This window comes from Debaryomyces fabryi (assembly GCF_001447935.2).
Source record: "Debaryomyces fabryi strain CBS 789 chromosome Unknown contig00015, whole genome shotgun sequence".
Lineage (NCBI taxonomy): Eukaryota > Fungi > Ascomycota > Pichiomycetes > Serinales > Debaryomycetaceae > Debaryomyces > Debaryomyces fabryi.
The window spans coordinates 81,230-96,888 of NW_015385441.1; the positions used below are offsets into that span (position 1 = coordinate 81,230).

General features: G+C 36.7%; 6 protein-coding genes across 6 annotated transcripts; 3 read left to right on the forward strand and 3 right to left on the reverse strand.

Moving 5' to 3' along the window:
- Nucleotides 1–173: 173 nt before the first annotated feature.
- On the forward strand, nucleotides 174–2,066 carry RAD7 (UV-damaged DNA-binding protein; the record flags this gene model as incomplete). The annotated part of the gene is made up of 1 exon (XM_015610033.1): nucleotides 174–2,066. The coding sequence occupies one exon, from the start codon at nucleotides 174–176 to the stop codon at nucleotides 2,064–2,066; it is 1,893 nt and encodes a 630-aa protein (XP_015469171.1).
- A 44-nt stretch (nucleotides 2,067–2,110) lies between these two features.
- PRP39 (Prp39p) lies at nucleotides 2,111–4,438 on the reverse strand (the record flags this gene model as incomplete). The annotated part of the gene is made up of 1 exon (XM_015610034.1): nucleotides 2,111–4,438. One exon carries the CDS (start codon nucleotides 4,436–4,438, stop codon nucleotides 2,111–2,113), a length of 2,328 nt encoding a protein of 775 aa, XP_015469172.1.
- A 153-nt stretch (nucleotides 4,439–4,591) lies between these two features.
- Nucleotides 4,592–6,388, forward strand: AC631_01205 (uncharacterized protein; the record flags this gene model as incomplete). Its single annotated transcript, XM_015610035.1, has 1 exon — nucleotides 4,592–6,388. One exon carries the CDS (start codon nucleotides 4,592–4,594, stop codon nucleotides 6,386–6,388), a length of 1,797 nt encoding a protein of 598 aa, XP_015469173.1.
- Nucleotides 6,389–6,538: 150 nt separating this feature from the next.
- Nucleotides 6,539–7,330, reverse strand: AC631_01206 (uncharacterized protein; the record flags this gene model as incomplete). Its single annotated transcript, XM_015610036.1, has 1 exon — nucleotides 6,539–7,330. One exon carries the CDS (start codon nucleotides 7,328–7,330, stop codon nucleotides 6,539–6,541), a length of 792 nt encoding a protein of 263 aa, XP_015469174.1.
- Nucleotides 7,331–8,250: 920 nt separating this feature from the next.
- On the reverse strand, nucleotides 8,251–11,718 carry MSB2 (Msb2p; the record flags this gene model as incomplete). The annotated part of the gene is made up of 1 exon (XM_015610037.1): nucleotides 8,251–11,718. The coding sequence occupies one exon, from the start codon at nucleotides 11,716–11,718 to the stop codon at nucleotides 8,251–8,253; it is 3,468 nt and encodes a 1,155-aa protein (XP_015469175.1).
- Nucleotides 11,719–15,074: 3,356 nt separating this feature from the next.
- On the forward strand, nucleotides 15,075–15,491 carry AC631_01208 (uncharacterized protein; the record flags this gene model as incomplete). The annotated part of the gene is made up of 1 exon (XM_015610038.1): nucleotides 15,075–15,491. The coding sequence occupies one exon, from the start codon at nucleotides 15,075–15,077 to the stop codon at nucleotides 15,489–15,491; it is 417 nt and encodes a 138-aa protein (XP_015469176.1).
- Nucleotides 15,492–15,659: the final 168 nt, after the last annotated feature.

The following is a 15,659-nucleotide window of genomic DNA, read 5'->3' on the forward strand; positions in this document are numbered from 1 at the left end:
CAACTATCTAATCAGTTATTGTATATAGAGATGATAATTAGGAAATGAAATAAAGTGGCAATTTCTTCGGGCGCTAGATCGAGAAAGCGAAGTACACTACTCATTAATAGATATTCTGATGATAGATTTTCACAATTTACACCCTTTTTCTACATAGAATATTGCTTTAAACTATGGCCAGAAGGTCTAATAGAACTCTGACAGGGGTACGTGGCCCAAACTCAGCTTTAACTGAGTTTTTGAGAGTTGAGGGTATTACAGATGCGTTTAGGAGAAGACAAGAAAGAGACGATTCTGCATCTAGAGAACAATCACCTACGGATAGAAACGATACTGAAGAAAGTGAAATCCCTTTGCCATCATCGAGGTTGGATATTCATGAAAATATTGTGAATGAAGAGGAAGACGAAGAGGAAAGAGCGATACGGCAAGCTGCAAGAAGGAAAAGGAAGGCTGCTAATCGGCGTCTGGGAGGCGGTTTTCCAAGTGAAAGCGACAGCGATGATGACGATGATAAGGATTATAGCGATGATGATGTTAGGGGAAATGGCTTTAAGAAATTTGGAGAGGAAGATAATTGCGTAGATTGCGGCAAAATTTTCAATATGACGGTTTATTCTCGATATGATAGGGCTAGAAAGGGTTATTTATGTGAAGCATGTAATGAAAACTTGAAGCAACGTGAGAAAATAGCTCGTAGAAATCAACTTAATGCCCGAAAAAAGAGAAAGAAGGTTGCCCAAGCGTTGTTAGATAAATCCTCTGTCCAAATGCCAACGTTGCAAGATATTTGTATCAAGAAGATTACACAGAATATTGATGATGTCGATGCATTAGGTGACATTGGCCAGACTAATATGAATAAGATTTCAATGATCTTATCAAAAAATCGATCACTAAACAATTCAACCATGACATTATTTTTGCATGCTGGGTTGAAAGAGTTGGAATTTTGGGACTGTTCGAATGTCGACTCAGATTCATTAAATAAGATTGCATCTTATTGCCCTAATTTAGAATCCCTTACTCTTTTCATGTGTGGACACTTTCATAATGACAATTTAAAATATTTTGATTCAAATCTTCCACATTTGGCCGATTTATCTCTAAATGGTCCGTTTTTGATAAGCGATGCCATGTGGCAGGAATATTTTGAGAATGGTGGTTCAAGATTATCAAAATTTGAAATAAGGAATACCCATAGATTTGGTAATGACTCGTTGATAAGTTTACTTGAAAATTGTGGGTCAAAATTAACAAAACTAAAGCTCTCTAGATTAGATGGTCTAGATTCTGCTCCTGTTTATGATTTAATTCCTCATTACCTTCTGACATCAACTTTGACAAGCTTGGAAATATCATACCCATACAAGGAAGAATTAATTACTGACGATTTATTAATAAACATTCTATCTATTACAGGTGAGAGCTTAACTAGCTTAAACGTCGATGGCTGTTCAAATTTGACTGACCGGTTTTTATCAGAAGGAGTTGTTAGGTTTTGCCCAAATTTAACTCATTTATCTTTGAAATTATTGGACCAGTTAACCGATGAAGGGTTTGCGGCAGCTTTTCGAGACTATTCAAAGGTTAATAGTGGTGGCTTGATCAATGTTCAGTTAACTAAATGCACTGGATTAGGAAACAACGCAATACATTCCTTGCTTAATTATTCTGCTCAAACTTTAGTTGAGCTCAGCTTGAATTCTATATATAATGTTGACAAAGACTTTTTGTTTCAAATATTTACTGATGACCATCATCCTCTGAAAATTGCTTTGAAAGATTCCATTGATAATTCTTCACAGCGTATTGCGCCAGCTCGCTCTGATGAAGAGAATAACAGAAATGGAATAACGAATTTTTATAGTAGGATAAATTTTCCGTTATTAACAACATTAGACATTGGATTTGTTAGAGCTGTTGATGATGAAATTTTGAACTTTATTAGTGATAATTGCTCAAAACTTACTATATTGGAAACTTACGGCAATAATAGATGTACGTTGAGAGCAAACGTAAGGAATGATTTAATGGTTATTGGACGTCAAAACGATATTTTATAGTTAGCGGTATTTATTTACAATTAAAGAATAAATTTGAATTATAACTATATATCATTCGGTGGGTATACAACTGGTAAACTGGCTTTCTCTACATTTTTAAAAGTAGGGAAGTTTGGCACTTCTACGACGTCCTTATCCAAAGATATCCAATTTCCTTGACTCATTATCTTGTTAGATATTTCTGGAGTATGATCTACAATAATACCTGGATGGTCTGCATGCTTTCTGATTATCTTTAACAACTCCTCTTCTCTATTAACCAAAGGTTGGCCCGACTCGTATTTATTTTGAGATTTAGCAATTTTCATTTCTTCTAATTCTTGAATCAAATAATTATTATTAGACAAGCGCTTCCTTGCTGACGAATTCACTATCAATGACTCAGATACATCATTGTCATACATTATTAGAGTATCATCGCTTCTTCCGGTATTAGCATTAGTATCAAAGATTTCAGACACATTTGAACTAACTATATCGTAATTTAAATCGATCAAACTATCCAAGATCGATTTAGGTAATTGAGTATTGTATTGTATATGCCTAACGATTTTTTTTAAGTTTATCATATTATGATGTACCAATCCTTCAAATTCAATAAAAAACTTCCAAAACTTGACTGATTTTTGTAATGCTGATTCCTTATAATATCGATTGAAGAACTTCCTAATCTTAATATGCGTTGATGGGGTGAGATATTTCATTAAATAGTTAAGATAAAAATCTATTATTACGCATATCGATTCATCATTTAGGAGTTTTTCCAAAATTTTAACGTAACTATCGTCGAATGTAAACTCCTTTGAGTTTTCATCCTTTTCCTTGTTCGATTCAGCAGCGCCAGGCCTTTTTGAATACCGATCAGCTTTTTCAAAATAATTGTCTATTAATTCCTCTAGTACATTTGTTGTTTTACTCTCATCTAATATTTGAGACCAAAGTTTTATTAAAGAAGAAACGGCTTCTAAATAATCGTTTTTCTGGTATACCTTCGAACTTCCTGACGCACCAAACAATTTTATGAGTTCAAAAAATAATTCATTGCTTAGGTCAAATTTATTGTACTTCATGAAGAATATTCCATAGCTGAATCTAATATAGTTGTCGTCTAAGGGAACAAATCTATTAATTGCCAAATCGTAGATTGCCTTCATTTTTTCATACTTAATTTCGCTTTTGAAATGCAGTGAGTTTATAAATGCCAAATACTTCAACCAAACATTACCATTTAAACAAAGTGGAATGAGCGATCTCTCAAAAATGTTAATAACATACTCATATTGCCTTGATTTATCTTTATTTTCATTTTCTAACGATCTATAATTCTCAATTTCATGATTTAAATAATTCATCCACTTCTTCGATTCTTCCTCAATTTGGTTATAATTTTGTAATGAAAATTCAGTTACTGTTATAGCTGATTCATATATCCATTTTTCATTCACTTTGGCCTGGGTCTTTGTAAAAATCTTGTATGAATAATCATCAATAATCTGGTGTTCTTCGATTAAAGACAACTCTTCAATAGAACTTTTATTGAACCTATCCAAATATTCCTCGATCAACAAATCCTTGTCTTGCTCCATGGAAAATATATCGTTAATTGAAAACCTCTTATTAATTTCCATGAATTTCTTGTAATACTGTGCATATTGATATAAAGGAATTCTAATAACCTTTAAGCAAGAAAGAAATATTTCTCTACTTATTTCTTCGTTCTCACCATTTATTGAAGTTTCGAATTCTAGTAGTTTATCCCATAATGGATGTGATAAAAAATGTTGCCCATTATATGCAAGTGCTTTGTCAAATTGTATTCTTATGAAGTCTATTTGTTCTTTTTGCTTAGACGTTTCAGATGTTCCTTCATACTGAGTAATTAGAGCACTCATATAGTCGGTCCACAAATCAATAGAATGTGGAAAATTATCTACTGATTTACTCAAGACATTAATGGAAGCGTCTGCCCCATTCAATTTATATTCAAAGATCAGGAAATCCTTCCAATAATTTGTTAGATATGGGAACCGATGTAGCAATTCCGAGTAGCTTCGATAGACAAACTTCTTGAACTCATCATTTATACTTTCCACATTTTGTTCATCGTATAATTCTTCAAATTTATCATCGAACGATTTGAATAGTAAGTCCCATTTACTGATATCATTCGGATTTTCATTAATGTCTTGCTCTTGCACCTTCCAGGTATCAACGTATGAAGTTCTGGACGTCCTTGTTGATAATTTTTCGGAGTCTTGATCTGCAAGTAGATTGTGTTCCTGAGACAACGATTGGGCTTCAGTTATCGAACTTACCGGTCTACTGCATCTCTCTATAGCATCAGATGGTAATCTAAAGCTTTTACTAAACATATTTAACGAGTAATATGAGCTGTTCACTTCCTTCCATCATAATAATGCAAAATAGTTGAAAATAAAATGCAGTTCTAAGATGACACAAAAAATTGTATACATCAAATAAATTAGTTTTCATTCAATATATCAATAACTACATTGGGTATAGATATGATAAATACAAGGAATAGTCATAATGATTCGTTAACTTCGGTGGAACCGTTTACAGTTTCACTGAATAATAATAAAAAGCTATTCTCTATACTTAAGGCTTTCCCAGGACATAATCTGATTACTTCTCCAGATAAATCAACACCAATAAAAAACCCATCATTATATGTTCCAATATACAAAAGTTTAGATGTATCAGACATAATTGAATTTAATAATAATAAATTACTTTCTAGAAATCAAAAGGCATCTACAACAAAAACATATAACGATGTGGAGATTTCAAATGCATCTGATCAAGAAAACGATTTGATGGAAATAGACAATGATGCTGTGCAATATATAAATATAGACGATTTCATTCCCAAGACACTAAAGGATCAAGTGAATACTTTAACTATAACTAACTTTCCAAATGTAAAGAAAATTGCAATTGAAAAGGTTTTTAAGACATTGTTGGCATATAGTCCACACGATAAATCGTTTACATGGTCTGCTATAAGCAACGATCATATTGATAAGAGGTTGGTATTTATCAGGTTTTTAAGTATAGAATGCATGAGGTGGTTTTTTGGTGATTTGTCTGACACAGTACATCAAATATTTGAGAACATCACAATCACTGCAGATCCTGCAAGTGAAGCTTTTTTGAATGGTGAAAAAGAAGTTTCGAATGGCCTAGATGAATCTCAGGTAGAAAATATCACGTATGAAATAAGCAAGATTCTACAAAATCAAAAGAATTATGAAAAGCTTTCCAAAACGACAGGAACGGAAGATTTAGATCAGGTAATGCAATATTATAATACTTATAAAGTAGATCCCACCGAGCTAATTGAAGTTCCAAAGGATATGAAAGAGAAAATAGTTAATGATATCATCAAGTTCAGATCGAAAGTGTTGAGCATTGAAAAAGCCCGTCGTAAAAAGGAGATTGAAAACGAAAGAATGCAAGCCAAAAACAGGTTAAAGAGAATTTTCGAAGGTATCAAAGAAACTACTGATGACATTGCCATTGATTCTGAGAATGATAGAGAAGAAGGAGTAGAAATTTCTAAAGGTACACATGCGGAATTCGAAGAATTAAGTGACGAACAATATAATGAAATTCTCAAGAAAAGAGAACAAGAAATTTTGGAAACCCAATATCAAGAAAGCTTATCCCGCTTTAAAGAGTCTGAAACGATAGAGAAGAAGAACTTATTGGATAAATTATATGCTGTGAAGAATTATGAGGATTATTTAATATCAAACAAAGCTAAATTTATTGAGGAAATGAAGGATTTTCATGACTATGATCTTTCGAATATAAGTCAATTGGTATCGTTAAACCCAACTAAGATTCAACAATATTACAATAATTATTCAGAGTACCTAAAGATGAGAAATCATGAAAGAATGAATGAGGAAAAGAGTGATAGAAAAGACTTGGAAGAAGAACAGGAAGAATTACAAGCGATGAATAAAGCATCCGAATTCTTGTCTTCCTTCACACCAAAATCTGAACATAAAACCCAATTATCTACTCTGATCAAGAATATATCGGCAAATAATATTCACATATCTCAATTTAATTCAAATAAGTTGTCCTCCTTGAATAATAAAATCGGTGAATTAATCGAGGAATATTTAGGAATACGTGAGGATGAATTGATAAAGTTTATTTACAGCTTTCTCTTAAGCAACGGTCTACACTCCAAAGAAGAATTAGTAGAAGAGTTGTCTGAAACTTTAGACGAAGATTCTATCATCGTAGTAAATGAGATTTGGGAATATATTGACGAATTGGCAAATTAGATAAACGGACAAATATATAATATAATAAATTTCAATTGGGACGTCTCTTTAGCAGGTAAATGTAAACAGTCTTATTAGGTATAATATTCTTTGTATCTCAGTTACAGTTCTTATATATCAAAAAGCAATTTGATATTAATTTATCAGATTTTAAGCCTTTGTGCCTGCTACTTTGCTCGTATTCGTAATCTTAATCGTACTAACTATTGTTTCAACATTAATTCCAAGAAATTCTATTAGTCTTAACTTCTTCTCTTGAAGTGTCCCCTCCGTATTCAAACCGTAGAACTCCAAATATCTTATGATTTGCTGACCTGTGAACCGATTAATTTGATGAAGTGACGTTATCCTGTTCAATCCATTCTCATGAGGATACTGATTCAACCTATTAAGAATTGGATCATAAGCTTGAGGTGTATCTTCCTCGCCTCCTTTTTCTTTGAATCTGTTTTCAAATCGTCCTGTTACACTGTTTATCTTACGCTCTAACCCATCAAATCTGCTATTAGAATCTTCTTTCATAGCATCAAATTTTCTATCAATCTCTAGAAAATGATAACTCAAAAACGATACCAAGCGATTTAATCTCTCATCTCCTAAATCTGGTGGTATGGCTTGTACAGGCATGTCTTGATCATCTAGTGCAAGATAATTTGATAATCGTGTAATCCTTTGCTCTGTCATCTCGATATCTCTTTCGATTTTCCTTACCTTAGGCGGAGGTCCAAATTCCTGTTCGTGATACCCGTCTTTAACCTGTTCAAAAAATCGTTTGGCTATCCTTATTTGCGTTGGGACTCCTCCTTTCTTTGATTTGCAGTAGTATGCATTTGCACCGTACACACCCTCTTTCGTGTACCAATTATCAACTCTTTCATCCAGTACTAAATCCTCCGGTACAATGAATGAATTATCATCATTTGAATGCAAATTACTGTCCATTTGTAGTAATGTTATTTAAGAGATTAATATATGTCTTATTTCACGATATTAAATGTTTCCTTTAAGTATACTGAAATAAATTTCTTTGAAACATATCTGAAACGAATACCAATGTTAGACAGTTTCAAACTTTATCTTCGTTACACCGGTATTCTAGGCATTCTTTGAAGTGAAACAATTTGAGGCAATCAGGTTTAAGCAAAAAATGAATTAATGGCAAGCTATAGTAGTGCGCAAGATTTGAAGCTACATTTTTTTGTTTAGGAAATGTTTGTGAATAGATACAGATTTAAATGTGTGCTGTAGTCCCCCAATGCTCCTAAAATTTGCGGGCTTTTGACGGGCCTGAAACATATTAATCTGATTACTTCTTTTTAAGCTTACAAGTTTTTTGATACTGGTTGATTGATAAACTTGAAAACTTGATAATCAAGTGAGTAAGGAATCTCTGATTTAACCTCTCTTACTGTAGCTACAATTTTTACATCAGGGAAATACGTGTATTGTTATTACACTTGTGCCTGTTATATTCTTTGAGGGTGTAGTGCATTGCTGCATAGGATGTTTATTCAAAAATCTATAGTTGGTCACCAGTATCAGATAACAATTGCAATAAACCTAGGTCTAATAACTACAAATGGTCTTTTATAATTGTGATTTAAAATGTATCTTAAAGTTAAAAGGAGAAATAGTAATACACACTATAATAGTATAATTCTAATATGCAAATAAGAATTAAAATCTAAAATAAAAGAATTGCTTTTCAATTATCGATAATCATCTTGATTTCCAACAATTCTTAAAGGCGAAAAAATAAGTTTTAATGTCAGTAAACCAGGATTAAAAGAATTGATGCATAGTGTTAATATTCATTCAATGAGCCCAACCTAAAGAATTTGATGCATAATGTTAATATTCATTCAATGAGACCAACCCAATGAATTTGACGCGTTTACTGGTTCAGATATCGGTACACTGCCCACTCCTTCCCCAGAGGAACTGTCACCAAACCTATTAAATAATCCGGAAATACCAGCTCCGTTACTTTGAACTGTAGAATTATTGGTTCCTAATCCAATATTGCTTTCTGAGTCTGACAAAGGTAACTCAACACCATTGTTCTTCTTGTACTTCTTGAACAATAAAACCATCAATGACATGTAAATACCGCATCCAGCTGCTGCACCTATAGCAATACCTGCAATTTTACCTTTATTTGATACAGTTGAATTGCCCGAATCCATAGATCCGTTATTTGATGAACTTCCACTCTTATTGTCACTGGAAGTATCTTCAGTCACTAACCCAGTTAAAGGAATTCTCTTATCAATAAGCGAAGCTAATTGATGTTCAGTCGATGATGGATTTGAGTATAATTTAGAATCAGATGTTTGTATGTATGTGTTCAATTTACTAACTAACTCTGATGGGAAGTACACTTCAGCAACCGAAATTGTGTATGATATCCCACTAGCAGTAAACGGAATAATTTTTTTAACAGAAACTTTATCTAATGCCGATTCATCCTCAAATGGGAAATTTAAAGTGTTAGGCAAGTACTGGAAGATTTGCGCAGAAGATAATGAATTTTCAACAACAAAGGGGTAATTCAATGATGACTTGAATCCAATATACACAACTTCATAATTCTTACCTGGTTCTGCAGCCAGCTGTCCTGTGATTGCCTTTGGTAAACCAGAAGGCTCAACTGTAGTTGGTGTTGCCTGACTGACAGAATTATCAGCAGATGCGGATGGCTTACTAGTTGTAGTTTGTTCAATAATCTGAGAAGGCAACCAATTATTTGTAGTAGAAGCAGATGGGACTGTTTCCGACCCAGGCAATGCCTCAGATGATGGAGCAGCCGGTGAGGATGCAATTGGAGGGCTAGCTGTAATGGAGGATGGCATCGAATTTATTGATTCAGAACTTATAGTCAGCGAGCCGGGTAAAATTTGGGTTTGCGATTGAGATAATATAGCTGAATCACTATTGATAGATGATGTGTCAACAAGAGATGACAATGGTTCGTCTGTTTCTACTGCTGGTACACTTGCAGATGGAGTCAAAACAACAGAAGATAACACTGGAACAAAAGTTGAGCTTGATTCGACTTCAGACTCTGACAATGGAACAACAGTCGAAGTTGGCAAGTTCGACACAGATGGCATACTAGAGCTTGTGCTTGCCGAAACAGTCAGTTCGGCTTGCGAGGTTGAGTCCAAAATTGGAGATATCGATGAATCGGTTGAAACGATTGGGTATAAAGATGACGTATCTTCGGTAATGGAGGCAATTGAAGATGTTTCAGAATTCACTGTTGTCTCGGTTGGTTTTTCAATCAGGCTTTCTGGATTACTCGAATGTGAAGACGATGATGAACTTGATGAACCAGATGACCACGTAGAATAGAAAGGAGTCTCGAAAGAACTCTCCGTGGCACTGACATATTCAGCAGAATAATCCTGAGTACTTACGGGTGTACTTGACCATGTTGAATAAAACGGTGTTTCCGAAGAACTTTCTGTTGGTGCTAAGTCTGTTGAAGAAGACAATGCAATTCCTGAAACGCCAGACGAGGGTGATTCATATGGAGCTGCAAAAGAGCTTTCAGTTGCACTGAAGGTTTCACTTGTAGAGTCAGATATGGTTTCCTGTCCACTCAACGAAGAATACGACGATATTTGAATAGAGCTCTCAGTTGGAGTAGCAAATTCAGTTGAAGATAACAGTTCCTCAGATGTGATAGAAGACAAAGCACTTTCAGTTGGAGTTAAAAACTCCGTTGCAGACTCCGATCCCTCATATGTAGCAGAAGACAATGAGCTTTCAGTTGGACTGGCAAAGTCGGTTGAAGATGCTGGCCCCTCATATGTAGCAGAAGACAATGAGCTTTCTGTCGGCCTTGCAAATTCAGATGAAGACTCTAAGATATGGTAGGGTTTATACGATGAAACGGTTGAACCTTCCTCAACGTTGGTTGTAGGAGTAGCCGACGAAGCTGAGTCAGTAGAATCAGTAGTTTCAAACAAACTATTTAACACAGATAACGAAGATGCGACCGTATCCATAGTATTCGAGCTTGATGGTCTTGTGGAAGTTAAGCTAGAAGCAAGATCTGCAGTGCTAGCACTTTCAAACGAAGTTTCCGAAGATGTATCCCCAGGACTAGTCGTAGAAGATCCAGAAGAGGTAAGCGTCGATGTACCCAAAGCTGATGCACCCGTTGCATCACTTAAAGCTTGAAAGTCATCATCGACAGAAGTAGTAGAATCTGCTCTTGTGGAAGACTCTGTTGATGACGAGGCAGAATTAAAAAGATCAAGTACTGATGGAGATACAGTTGACGTGCTTGGAGTGGAAGAACTTGTTGGACCTTCTGTACCTGTGGTAGACGAACTTGTTGGACCTTCTGTACCTGTGGTAGACGAACTTGTATCTACTGTACCTGTGGTAGACGAACTTGTTGTATCTTCTGTACCTGTGGTAGACGAACTTGTTGGACCTTCCGTACCTGTGTTAGACGAACTCGTTAAAGTTTCGGTGATTGAGGAACTTTGGGAAGTCTCAGTATATCCAGGTGTAGATTGAGTTGAAGATGCTTCGGATGAAGACTTTTGACCAAATAACCCAAGCCAGTTAAACCCAGAGGATGATGCCTCCGTAGAAGTCTCCAGTACTGGTGACGAAGTTGTAATACCAGAGCTTTCTGCAGTGGTAGGTTGAATGGATGAAGGACTAAGTGACGTTCCTTGTTCAGAGGTAGAGGTGGTTTGTTCAATATTTTGATCATCCACTTGGTCATTAGCCTGTGTGGATTCTGTACTTGAAGCAGCTGAGTTTATTGCCTGCTCAGTAGGGCCCTGTGTGGATTGAGTGCTTGCAGCAGCTGTATTTGTTGTTTGCTCTGTGGTTCCTTGAGTGGTTTGGGAGCTTGAAATAGCCACATTAGCTGCTGGTTCAGTAGATGATGTTGCAGTATCCTTGGATGTTCCAGTAGAAGTGGTGGCAGTATTAGCAGATTCTCTGGTGGAAGCTGTAACGTCTGTAGGACTATTCGTTGAAGAAGTGCTGGTATCCGCCTCTGTAGTCCCCGACTTAGCATTCATCCATGCAAATGGATTAAAACCGCCCGAAGAAGTCGTCGATGAGGCCGTAGTCGCAGCATCTGTCGATACACCTTCGTCTGCCTCTCTTGTTGTTGAAGCTTCGTTATCCTGATTCCAGTTCGAATTGCCCCATCCATTAAGCGACGTGGCTGCTTCCTTACGATTATTTGACAATCCGTGCTTTTCTCCTGTGCTCTTCCTCTCTCCTAGCACCCCTGGCGCTTGCAATAAAGCCAATAAGTAGACTATCCGAACAAAATTAGTAGTTTCAAAGATCATTCTAGATATGTTGTTTTCGTTTAGTTCTTATTGCATAAATATACCTCCAGGTGGTTCTATCGATTAGCGATCGGTTTTCTGTTATTTAGGGAAAAGAAAGACTGTAGTTGGAAACCTATTTTAAAAGATAGACTAGGCGGCTAAGCAATATGTTATACGTAACAATTGACCTATTTATATCTCTGCGCTTTGATGATGATCCTTAAAATGTGAATATTATCTTATATCTTTTGATTCACCAAACGAAGGATATATACCTATGATAATAGTATAAAAGAAAACTATGATAAAAAAAAAACAACTAATAACCCTTAACAACAGTATCTAAGAGAATGTATATCGCGGTTTTTCAAAAAAGAAAAATTATCCTGTGAGTTTTGTGTAATCTCCTCCCAAAATTCCACCTTAAAACAGGTACGGATTGTTAGACGGACAAATGCGTTGAGTTGACACCAAACAATAGTAAATAAACTTGCGGCGCGTATGAAAGGGGTATAATTAGATTTGGGAGCCGAGGAATCTAGACTGATTATTACCGATAATATGCTGTAAATTACGCCAACTTTGCGGTTTGTGGTAACCGCAGTGCTAATCTACAGTGAGTATTAATTCTGGACCTGCGGCGAGAATCGTGAAAAAAGGCAGCAAAGTCTAGAATTGCCTTTCTATGTTTATAATACCAATAGCGGATTGAGAGCCGAAGGCAGATCGTTTGATCGATTACATAAATAATATACAGGGAAATCAAACCTAGACGAATAGTAAGGTGATACGAGATATAGCTTGTGATATAGTAGATTGATTTGATATTTGTGGACTGATTGTGAGTAGTACTAGTAAACGCCAATGAGCCGAGTACGAAAGGTAGACAGAAACATACTCGACGATTCGAGCTATCTCGACATTGACGATCAAGAACAGTTGATTCGGGAGTTTTCAGAGGGAAACCGTGGATTCTACAAGATGTACAGTCGGGTGTTGATGATATTTGAGGTTGTGCAGGTGATAGTGGTAATGGTGATGAACAAGGTGTCGCGAATACCGATGATGAGTGCGGTGTTGGCATCGATTGTGCTTTCGCTTGTCGAGTTGACTGAATTTGAGTATCGGCGGGTAGTAAGAGGAACCAATGTGGTGGTAGTGGTTGTATTATTGTACTATGTTGACTTGGAGCATTTGGTGTATGTTCTTCCGGCGATCAATTTAGGGTGCAACTACTACTTGACGAGGTCACATCAATATTTGGCGCGGGACATAGGGGGATTGGATGGTATGAAGTACAAATTCAAGAGTGTATAATTGCCGAAGGCTAGACGATGCGATTTAACTACATTGATGTCATACGATTAGTGAAGAGATCTGAACACTGAATTTCGGGATTGGGCCGCGAAAATGGTACGGAACCTGAGAAACAAAAATCATAGTTGATCCTGTAGCAACGGTTTACCGGATAGGAAGGATGGAATTCAGAGGTGAACAGAGCCTAGAGGGCTGTATTTAAGATGACCAGGAAGCAACAGCCTATGTAGAACTGAAAAGTAAAAGTCTGGTCTGGATTACTGATGAGCTGAGCCTGGTAAATAGAGATCATAATTGATCCTACCACAGCAAACGGACTATATGAACAACCCGATAAGGAGAGTGGAAGACGCCGCAAAGCCGATATCAAGTAAACCTCTCGTTATCAACCTAGAACATTTGCTCAATATTCCAGCTCACTGGCTACATCAAGGCTAAGGGTTCTATTTCAATCCTACTATTTTTAGACTGATCAGGACATCGCCTAGATCAATCTCATCGTAGTAGCTAATACATGCGACATTTGTCTCAACGTCGGTGTCGCACGACATTCCAATATACGCACTGAACCCATGTTTCACCTGTAGCTATTGTTAGTCAACGGTTGATAGCTCACATGATGTAATTGCGATCGTACCGATCAAATGCCTCAGATCATTTGTATTCAGAAAACGTACCATTTTCAACACCTCTATATTCAGTTGTACATTTATCGAGTTTGTTAGCTGATTCTATGTACCCAACTCCATTAACCAATTTTTTTCTCGTCCTTCCCAACAGAGTAATTGCCCTAGTCTCATGAGCCATTTTCACTTATCACTGCGCTACTAAATCTACCACACCTACTAAACTACTGGTTTCTCTCAAAACTACGCGGCATCTTTACGCAGAGAACGTTTCTCTCTTATTTCCGATTTTATTGCCGCCCTCGCATTTTCTCACGGTCCGACTATATTGCCCATGACACCACCACGACACCCTCTTATCAGTTAAATCTAGCGTTGCCATCGTTTCGATGTCGTTTCGCACATGCATGTCCGGCCATGCGGTCTCCCAATGTCGCGCTCAATTAGCGCACTCTCCATCATGTTCCATCACTCCCCCCTTTTCACCCAACACTATGGCTGGTTGTACTACTAGGTCACTCCTTCCACCGTAGCCCCCCCATTTTGTCTCGGAATCTCTTCAGATCTCCCTTTGATTATCTTTGCGATAAGTACCAGAACAAAATGGCAGTGGTGGCACCACCACCACCGCCATCACTGCCCTGTGCTTCTGGTTGACCTAGAAGCCTGGTTGACCTAGAAGTGGTTGACCTAGCTCCCACCCGTGCTAGCACCACATTCCAGAAGCCTCATGGTCAAAATTCGCGACATTGTCGTGCCACGAGACTACCTCGTTGACTCACAGCACGTTTCTAGACCACCTTGGCGTGTGCTATTGTTGCCCATGGCCCCTAATAATAGAATCTATTGGCTAACTACACGTGCAACAACACATCGATGCCCGAACACCGGGCCCTGTGAAACAATATTTCTCAATGTGGCTGCCTGTTTACTCCAAATTAGCTTGTCTTAAATGGAACAGGTGGCTAATGCATATGGGGACACTCGTTCCAGAGAAAAAATTGTCTAAAATTGTCACTCATGGGCCCTCATGTCGCGATTCTCTTACATGGATTGCATAACCCCTGTATATTGGGGAAAAACTTAATAATAGTGGTTATGACAAAAGTGTGGTGGGTGGTAAGTGTTTTTAGTATATAAGTAAAATTAACCGCATATAAATTTTTTCATATTTAAGATTATATTACATAGATAAAACGAAACATCCATTAGTATAGTATTATAATCTTAGTATTATATTATTATATTTCATTTGATATCATATAATATTATATCATTATAGTCAATTATTTCTACAGTTTAGTGGATAGATTGACTCTGCACATATTATTAGTACAGACATTCTAAGAATTAAAGTTCTTTTAACACAACATTCACATAACATACAACTAATATCATATCATACAACTCAAACACATAAATAAGCATACAATGTCGGACTTTGCATTCAATGATTACTGTATAGCGTGTGACAAGTTGTGTTCGCAGAATTCGATTTACTGCAGTGACGAATGTAAAGCGATAGATGAAAAGCAATCGATGACAATTTTAGACTCATGTGCTGAAGGATCGGAAGAATTGGTGTCGCCTATGTTGACGCCTTCATTATACCAACACTACAACCCGGAATCAGGCGCCCATAATGGCGAAATCACGTCACCATTGGTGCTAGGTACTCAGCACTCGAATAGCGACTTGGATTACAACCAGTTTGACTTGAACTACGTGGTGAATTCAAAGGGGGACACCACTACTACAAACACAGATGTTTCGAAACAAAACATACTATCGGAGCACATGCCGTCGACGTCACACAATTATAGAAAGTGGTTAACGGCGTGCTTGTAATGCCCTCGCAAATATATAGCGCATATGGTTTACAATATTGTTCTTATGAAGTCATGAAAATATTAAATAGTTTAGGGTTTGATTTATTAATTTAATAGAGGTTACGAAATGGAAATTATCATTATTGTAGGTTTTAAAAGTTGGCCTGAGAGGACAGTGGTGAGATTT